At 44.0% G+C, this 10,066-nt stretch overlaps 1 protein-coding gene across 1 annotated transcript in view; it reads left to right on the top strand.

Moving 5' to 3' along the window:
- The first annotated feature begins 5,434 nt into the window (after positions 1-5,434).
- LOC139562655 (collagen alpha-1(XIII) chain-like) overlaps positions 5,435-10,066 on the top strand; it is a 53,550-nt gene continuing 48,918 nt past the window's right edge. Inside the window, exons 1-2 of the mRNA XM_071380530.1 lie at positions 5,435-5,468; positions 9,128-9,163. Coding sequence (XP_071236631.1) covers positions 9,143-9,163 — 21 coding nt within the window. The 5' untranslated portion in view covers positions 5,435-5,468; positions 9,128-9,142. The remainder of the gene's footprint in view (positions 5,469-9,127; positions 9,164-10,066) is intronic.

Here is a 10,066-nt window from a genome sequence, read left to right as displayed (position 1 = left end):
TTCAAATATACCTGTGAAGTATCTCTCCCTTTAGTGCACGGTAATTACATTATCAGGACTGCTAAGCATTTCACTGGTTCGGCTCAGTGAAATATCAAGTGGACTTGACATTATGAATAGCATTGGGGATGTTATTAGGCCTTTAACTATGTCACTCCTTGGAAAATATGAATCATAGGACCACTGAGGAGTCTTTAACGGTGCTTATGAAGTCAGGAGCCCAGGCGTGTTTTCCACTCCCAAACTCCTCCATCATGCATCTATTTGAAAAACTCAAAGAAGCTTTCCGATGTCTGAGAGCACGTCTTCCCTGTCTCCCCTGTATCCTGCCAATACTCAGGGATCCTTAGCCATGTCAGCCTTAGCATAGCATCTCAGAGCTAACCTTCTGGTTCTGTGGGAGGGCAGTATGGAACACCTTGGGCAGGGCGTTAAAATTGGGCACAGCTGCGACCTGGTGCTAAGAGAGGGTGAAGGTCGTGGCCTAGCTTCGGGCCATGGCAGTGATTGATCAGTCAGCAGCAGCCAGGCAGGGATGGGCATCCAGACCAGGGCCAGGTATAGCCAGAGACAGCCAGGCAGGGATGGACATCCAGACCAGGGCCAGGTATAGCCAGAGACAGCCAGGCAGGGATGGACATCCAGACCAGGGCCAGGTATAGCCAGAGACAGCCAGGCAGGGATGGACATCCAGACCAGGGCCAGGTATAGCCAGAGACAGCCAGGCAGGGATGGACATCCAGACCAGGGCCAGGTATAGCCAGAGACAGCCAGGCAGGGATGGACATCCAGACCAGGGCCAGGTATAGCCAGAGACAGCCAGGCAGGGATGGACATCCAGACCAGGGCCAGGTATAGCCAGAGACAGCCAGGCAGGGATGGACATCCAGACCAGGGCCAGGTATAGCCAGAGACAGCCAGGCAGGGATGGACATCCAGACCAGGGCCAGGTATAGCCAGAGACAGCCAGGCAGGCCAGGGAGGAGTGGGTTTGTGGGTTGCGGAAGAAGACACTCCTATCAGGTTGGCTGCGTTGCACACTTGATGAAAAGTTAATGGTTAGCTATTACATAATGACAAAGTTGATAGCATGAGGATATACAGTAGATGCACATTTCACTGGGTAGGCATTGCTGTCACTTATACTTTCATTACGTGAACAAAGGAAGGACCCTTTCCAAATTATTTAGTGGAAGTTTGAGTTCTGGTTGGAATCGTTTTGGAAGTTAAGTGCCATTATGTACTTTTGTGTTAAACCTTTCCACTTGAAATGCATTAGCTATTCATACTATTACATAAAGAAGCACTTACACTACATGACCAAAAGTATGTGGACACCTGCTTGTCGAACATCTCATTCCAAAATCATGGGCATTATTATGGAGTTGGTCCCCCCTTTGCTGCTACAACAGCCTCCACTCTTCTGTGAAGGCTTTCCACTAGATGTTGGAACATTGCTGTGTGGATTTGCTTCCATTCAGCCATGAGCATTAGTGAGGTCGGGCGCTGATGCTGGGTGATTAGGCTTAGCTCGCAGTCTGCGTTCCAATTCATCCCAAAGCTGTTCAATGGGGTTGAGGTTAGGGCTCTGTGCAGTCGAGTCAAGTTCTTCCACACCAATCTCAACAAACCATTTGTGTATGGTCCTCACTTTGTGCACAGGGGCATTGTCATGCTGAAACAGGAAAGGGCCTTCCCCAAACTGTTTCCACAAAGTTGGAAGCACAGAATTGTCTAGAATCCTGTAGTGTTAAATTTTCCCTTCACTGGATCTAACGGGGAGTGGAAGGGGGATGAATGAGCCAATTGGAAGCTGGGGATGATTAGGTGGACATGATGGTATGAGGGCCATATTGGGAATTTAGCCAGGACACCAGGGTTAACACCCCTACTCTTATGATAAGTGCCATGGGATCTTCTAGAGAACACAGAGAGTCTGGACACCCGTTTAACATTCCATCCGATAGACGGCACCGTACACAGGGCAATGTCCCCAATCATTGCCCTGGGGCAATGGGATATTTTTTTTAGACCAGAGGAAAGAGTACCTCCTGTCTGGCCCCCCAACACCACTTCCAGCAGCATCTGGTCTCCCATCCAGGGACCAACCAGGACTAACCCTGCTTAGCTTCAGAGGAAAGCAAGCATCATGATGCAGGGTGGTATGCTGCTGGCCTAGTTCAAACCATGAAAAACAGCCCCAGACCATTATTCCTCCTCCACCAAAATGCACTGTTGGCACTATGCATTCGGGCAGGTAGCGTTCTTCGGGCGTCCGAAAAACCCCAGATTAATCCGTTGGACTGCCAGATGGTGAAGCGTGATTCATCACTCCAGTGAACGCTTTTCCACGGCTCCAGAGTCCAATGGCGGCGTGCTTTACACCACTCCAGCCGACGCTTGCCATTGTGCATGGTGATCTTAGGCTTGTGTGTGGCTTCTCGGCCATGGAAACCCATTTCATGAAGCTCCCGACGAACAGTTCTTGTGCAACTCGATAGTTGAGTGTTGCAACTGAGGACAGATGATTTTTACATACTACGTGCTTCAGCACTCGGCGGTCCCATTCTGTGAGCTTGTGTGGCCTACCACTTCGCGGCTGAGCCACTGTTGCTCCTAGATGTTTCCACTTCACAATAACATCACTTACAGTTGACCGGGACAGCTATAGCAGGGCAGAAATTTGATGAACTGACTTGTTGGAAAGGTGGCATCCTATGACGGCGCCACATTGAAAGCCGAATCCACTAATTTGAAGGGGTGTCCTCATACTTTTGTATATATAGTGTAGCTATACACGAGAGCCAGAATTGCGCAGGTCTCCCGGAACTTACCCTGCGAGTGAACTTTCACATAAGGAATAACACTGTGATTTTTTTTAAAATCAAGTTAAGTTTTATATCACTGCTTAGATATGAAAAGGGTATTTTAAGAAATGTCCTCTGTGTTTGATTAATCGCCTCAGCTTTTCTTAATTAACACGCTCATCCATATTGTGGCCTTTGACAATTGAGTGAGGAGTTGAGGACAGACGATTTGTATAAATAATCTTAGCCTCTATTCAAATTGGGATGTTATGCTAACACAATTACCCATGTGATTGCAACTGTAAAACGACATGAAATTGGTGCTTTCCTGTTCCCCGAAACCGAGGGCTTTGGTCCTTTTAAAAACGTAATAGTCTATAATTTTTCATAGGTCACATCACAGGGGCTTGGCCTCCTGCCCTCCCTGTGGCCGTGTGTGTTTAACACACTCTAAAACAATCAGCGTTGATGGGAAACACCGTTAGACTTAAATGAAACTAAACAGCTTAAAAGCTCTCCAAGCTCCACCGTTCTCAAGCTCAGATTCAGGTTCAGCATTGCTCAACACACACAGTTGACCACTATAAAGTGTACATTTGTCTGAGAATAACATATTGTTGAAATTGAATTGCTAACAGACCTGTTTTTCAGACCCGTTTTTTAGCCTTTTCTGGCAGCCTTATGGTTAGATAACAATCAGCTTCAGATCGACAGTAAATCCTGCTGCTGCCAGTGTCTGAGGGAACTAATGAAGTCCAAACCTCTCTCCCACACCTCAACCCTCACTACTAAGGTTACAGAGAGGCCCCAGGGGCCACGGAAGCCCCTAGCGGAGGCCCTCTCATTCGTCCACTAGCTCCCGGCCCAAATGGGAGCCACATGTGCCAGGTTACAGCATAATTCCAATGAGGGGTTTCTTCCGGAGGTAGGGCACCCCTGACCCCTGCAGACGGCCCCTAGAGGCCCTGTAGCAGGCAAGCAGACAGACACCCATGTGCAGTGTGTTCTCACTCAGTACCTGGCCCTGCACCTCACCTCACCTCAGCTCTGCCCCAGACCTCCAGGACCATGCAAGGTGCTCCACAGAAGCACCAATCATTAGGCTTTCTAACAGCAGCCACTTGATTCACTCCCCAGATCTATAAAATGTTGCTTAACTAAAGAAGATTAAATAACATTCTGAGAGGAGATGGGGCGTGTGATAGCATGTCTTCCCTTTAGGATTTTCGATGGATTGTTGATGCAAGATGAATGACTTCCTGTCTGGAACGGTTGGCCAATAGTGGCCCACACACTCAGTATAGGAAGCAGACACAGCTGCTGTGAAGAATAGAGTCAAAATGTCAGTCTGTATGCCCTAGAACTCCTCCATAGAGATGACATACTCCTCTGTGGACAAACAATGGCCAGTGGCTTTGGGAAATGTCAAGGGTTCCTGTTCCGTCCGACCAGTAATTAGTGCTGTGTCCTTTGCTGAAACAACACAGACATAAGGGCTATTGATTTATGTTTCCGTAGCTCACTGAAAACAAAACACACAATATTGGAGGAAATGTTCCTTTGGCAACATTGAACGCTGTATCGGACATCCTTATGGCTTTTGTTGGTTGTTCAAGACGCTAAGCCTAAGGGGATTTTTTTTTTTTTCGTTCAACTTAGCCACCAGCTGAATAAAGAACGTACATAGATGAATCCATGGCATGCCTTCTTACAAGACCTGTCTTTGCATGCATTTACATGCTGATTGAAATGCATTGATTTTATGGTATGTTCTTTAATGTTGATGAGAATCTACAGTATATTATAGATAAGGAATACCTTAAACTTCAACTGCTATGGTTTATGATTCATTCTCAACTTAAATAAGCATGTTATCTGCTCTTTAACCTGTTCAACTCTGACGCCCTCTGGTGGCATTTTTTAAATGATGCATAATATTGTATACTACCCTCATAAAGTACAATTCAGTTAAACAAGTCCTACAAACACATGCTTAGTACTGTTAGAAAGTTAAGAAATGTGGGATTCTGATAACGGTGTCAGACACAATGTGACTATTACAGAGCCTGAGATATAGCAGCCTCAATTGTTACATTTTGGAGAATAAGAGATTTGAAAATCTAGGTTTGACATAAAATATGTCACCAATTACTGTTCGAAAAGGATGTAGCTTTCAAATGATATGTCACTTTCTATTTTCTGACTATCTTTTTGGGGGGGCGGGGGTTTAACTCACCGTACCCGATACTTTGAACAAAACAACTGCTCAGAGTTAAACGGGTTCAAATCAATTAGGTCTATCAAACCAAATGAAATGATGTATTGTTTGATTTGTTTCTTCTTTTGTGGTGGAATGGTGTGTTTTGTTTTATTTTATGGCTGCTTGTTATAACTGAACCTGCCAAAATACAATGAGCACTGAAAAACACATTTTTTAAATAGAGTATTAGATCAAATCCAAATACTCTGCAATGAGAAAGTTAAATAATGACATAATACTGTAGAAAACTGTCCAAAAACAATTGTCTTTTTTGACCATTTTATTCTGGCCTGGATCAGTGTGATGTGAACTTTTTCTGTAATAATGTCAAGTTCACTTTCTATTTTGTATCCATTTCTCTCACCCCTTTTCAGGGTCCACCCGGACGATCAGGCTTTCCGGTAACTGTCTTTTAACTGTCTGTCTTTCGTTCTGTCTGTGTGTTTTGAGATCTCTCTGATCGCTCTAGTGAGAAGTTGTTTTTGTCCCAGGATAATATCCAAATTCAATGTATGATCATTGGAAAACACACATAGAGTACAATCAACCCAGGAGTTTGATGACTTCAAATGAATCCATCTGTATTTACTGTGATTGACAACTTCTCAGCTAAGATACCTCGGAGATATCTGCTCAACAGAGGGACTGAGTGCATTATATGCACAGTTTATACACTCCTTTGTGTGAGTTTGAATACCTTTGTAGACATACAATGCATTCAATAAGATTTGCAGTTGTCTTTACTTTTACTACATTTAGATTGGACAATTTGCATTGAAAAGGTTATGCCCCTTTTCATGAACAGCCCATTAGAAACCCAATTGTATAAGAATGAGAGACCTCCACAGAGCGTCCCAGACATAAGTACTGTAGTTTTGGTATCACCTCAGACCCTCTTTTGCCTAGCTCTTTGCTTACTGTGTCCCTGTCAGCTTCCTGGTTACCCAGCTCTAACATGACTAACTCCCAACCAGCCAAATCCACATGGTCTCCATCATAGCATGGCAACAGGAGGCCATCTTAGATCTGACCTTTGACCCAGCTACCAGCTCCAACCTGTGAACCCTTCTCAGTCCTTTCAGGCTCACTGGTGAAACAGGCCCATAAAACAGTCTGAAGTTGAATTGACGGCTCACAGGACGAGCTTTTCAAGGGAGATTAGCTGACAGGTTTTGTCAAAGTTCAGATGTGATCCCTTCCAGGTTTTTTGATTGATGATGCTGTCAAAGAACTGGTCATTATATCAGAAGTGCTCTCTCCTCTTCTTGGGAAGGATGTGGTTTTGGAGGGGGAACTTGTCTGCATTCGAATCAGTCATTTCTCCCCTTTTTCCATAGTGTTGTATGTCAGATTTGAGCTTTGAACAAAAGCGCAAAACCACCTTGTGTGATGTATGAACTCTAAGCGCTTTTTCCTTTTGTGATTAATCAAAGGACGTGAGCTCCATACAGTCCTGTCACAATTACACTTCACTTTTTTTTCTACTTGGAGCCTGCTGTATATTCATGTGATCTATTAGCACATTTCACAATATCTTCACATAATTATCACATTAAGATGCTTGTTTACTATCATAATACTTTGAAACCCTATACATCCTCCTTCAGTCACGCCTCATCTAAAGTAATGCAGGGGTCTGAGTTGTGTGCATGTTGAAGCAGAAGCCGTGCTAGCGGTGGTGAGGGGAGCCGTTATGACTGCGGTCAGTCTGGAGACTGAGAGTGTGCTGGTCCCTAGGCTATAGTCCAGCTGAGTCTCATTACTCTTGCTAAAGGAAAAGTCCACACAAAAACTATCTTTTGGTATTTATTTCATTAGTCCATTGTTGGTATAGTTCCAGAATGTTTTGCTTGTCAGAAATCAAGTTTTCAAGATATATGATTTTCAAAATACAGAAATCCCCCCGTATGTTGCATTTTGCATCATCTGATGCTGCGTTTTGCGTCATATGATGCAAAATACATCATACGGGGATGATTTCTGTATTTTGAAAGTTACATACTGTATCTTGAAAACTTGATTGCTGACAAGCAAAAAAAATTGGGACTATGTCAACAATGGACTAATGAAACAAATACCAAAAGATAGTTTTTGGGTGGATTTTTCCTTTAATACACCTGAGAGGCCTCCACACTGCACCACTGAGGCCCTGTGTAAATCCTCCTGTCCTGCATTCTGACTGTACTGTGTGGGTGGGTGTAGGGGGAGGTGTGTGTGTGTTCGGAGGGGGTTCAGCAGTCAGGGACCACTGAATTTGAGACTGCCGCAGCCCCAGCAACTCTATATCCCAAACTGGGAGTGACAGGCGCTGCAGAGGGAGAGAGAGATAGGGAACAGGGGGTGGTGTGTGGAGAGAAAGTGGTCGTTTCAACTCTTATCTTTTTTTAGGGCAAAAGACTTCAACAATAGAAGGAACACACATTGAGTAATAGAGTGGGGAGCGTTCAGATTTCTGTCTGAGATTTCTCGGAATGCTGCCTAGCACAATAACAGACTTGGCCCTGTGCGGGATAGAGGTTAGAGAACCGGCTGTTCCTCTGATGCTCGGAAATCAACAGTTTGAGGGAAAGCACCGTTAAGTGACCATAGGAAATGGTTTGTCTCACTTTTGCTCGTTCTGATCCTTATAAAGGCATTATACTGAATATGGGGGAATTTTGAGCAGTTATGATATTGCACGGCCGTGTCTTGAATCAGGACCTTGGACAGGGCATGTAGAGCACTGCCTTAAACCAGCATATCTCTAGAGACCTGATAGCAATGCTCCAGTATGGGGATCATTGTTTTTAATCACAGCGAGCTGTAGCTGTTTGTTTTTGTGTAATTAGGCCACCCTCTTTATTTCCTCAAAATAGCCATCACCTTTTTAAGGAGTGGGACACACTGAAAGATAGCTTGATATTGATGAACACCCATGTTAGGTTATTAATTAGGTCCATACTATATTGGGGGGGGGGAGTTCAACCCAGGCCTCTCCACCCAACACCCCTCACAGATTCAGGTATCCAGCACATGTTGCGTTGTGATGACTTATGGGGCTGGCCCCAACCTGGAACTTGTTTCCGTAACACGTCATCGGAGTGAGTCGTCAAAAAGCTGTCATCGCCAGCCTACTCCAGGATGCCTGTCATGGGAGTGAGAGGGCGAGTTGCTCCTATTAAGAGGCTTTAGGAATGAACACCTTTGCATAATAAATCATTTCAGCGCGTCCAGAGTTTATGGTAATTTAGAAGAGTGTGAACAAAGGTTATGCGCGGCAGATGGACAAGGGCATGACCTGGGGGAGGAAGGTCATTATGGACTGTCACGTCCACTGGTGATGTTTACAGTGTTGCAAACAAAACAAATTGCTGTTAAACCCAATGTGTCCCAAATTAGACATGATACAGTATTAATGACTTCCACCCAGATGTCTTATAACCCTCTATGGGCGAAATAAGAAAACGGGGCAATATGTTCCAGCAATTTATTTAATTATACATGAGGAACTAGAGTTCTTTAGTTGTCACATAGGGAATGTCACTGTTAGTTGTGGTCAGCTGGCAAATCTAATCTCTGACAAGTATCTGATGTGTAAGTATTAAGTGAAACTAATACAGTATATTAGGTAGTTATGACATAATGTTTACCTTTTTGAAACATTTGTTTCAAATAATCCCTGATGAGGCTTGTTCTCTGACCACCATTGGTTCTCTGCTGCACTGACTTCTTTCAAGGCCTGGCATACTGTAGCTAGCCATGGGCCTTGAGGGAACCTACACTTCTGGGCATGGCTGCATCAAAACTGCTCATCCTACCATCATGTTTAGGAATAGTTCCACAGCTCCACAGAGGCTTGACTTTATCAGAGTTGACCTACAGAGCCCGACGGTCTGCCATCAACTTCAACACAAATACATACTGTAATCTGTGTTTGCTGGAAACAGCATAATATTACATTTTGAGGGCATGACAGAATGAAAGCTCATTATAAGTTAACCTGTTGGCTGTGATTGTAGTAGTGCTGGAGCGTCTCATAATTGTTTACCCCTTTTCCTCTTGACTTTGCGTTGCTTATTAGGGTGACAAAGGAACAATGGGAATTCCTGGAAGATTGGTGAGTGACATGAGAATGTGCAACCGAGTAGTGTGTAGAAACAAAGGGACTTTGACCAAATAGAGGACACTTGAGTAATCACTTGAGTAGCATGTCTTCAACATTTTAAAGAAAAGACTGAAGAGAAATGGCACCAATGTTCAGGTTATGACCAGATAAAGATTTTTCAGAAAATGTTTTCTGACATTCTTTGTTAATTAATATATTGTTTAATATATGCATATGCAATTATTGTGAAGTTTAGTACGGCCCATTGCAGAATGCAACCTTTGGTGCCCCTTCATAAATGATAAAAACTGATAAATGAGGAATGGGTTTGGTATAGTTTGACATAGCTAAAGATACAGTGCATTCGGAAAGTATTCTCCTGTAACGTTGTTACGTGTTGTTACGTTGTTACGTTGTTACGTTGTTACGTTGTTACGTTACAGCCTTATTCTAAAAATAATTTAATCATTTCTCCCCCTCATCAATCTACACACAATACCCCATAATGACAAAGCAAAAACAGTTTTTTAGAATTTTTTGCAAAACTGAAATATCACATTTACGTAAGTATTTAGACCCTTTACTCAGTACTTTGTTGAAGCACCTTTGGCAGAGATTACAGCCTCGAGTGTTCTTGGGTATGACGCTACAAGCTTGGCACATCTGTATTTGGGGAGTTTCTCCCATTCTTCTCTGCAGATCTTCTCAAGCTCTGTCAGGTTGGATGGGGAGCGTTGCTGCAAGGATCTCTCTGTACTTTGCTCCATTCATCTTTGCCTCGATCCTGACTAGTCTCCCAGTCCCTGCAGCTGAAAAACATCCCCACAGCATGATGCTGCCACCAACATGCTTCACCGTAGGGATAGTGCCAGGTTTCCTCCAGACGTGACGCTTGGCATTCAGGCCAAAGAGTTC

Source organism: Salvelinus alpinus, chromosome 32, assembly GCF_045679555.1.
Source record: "Salvelinus alpinus chromosome 32, SLU_Salpinus.1, whole genome shotgun sequence".
NCBI lineage: Eukaryota > Metazoa > Chordata > Actinopteri > Salmoniformes > Salmonidae > Salvelinus > Salvelinus alpinus.
The sequence above is the reverse complement of the archived record's forward strand: the minus strand, read 5'-3'. Positions and strand labels throughout refer to the sequence as shown.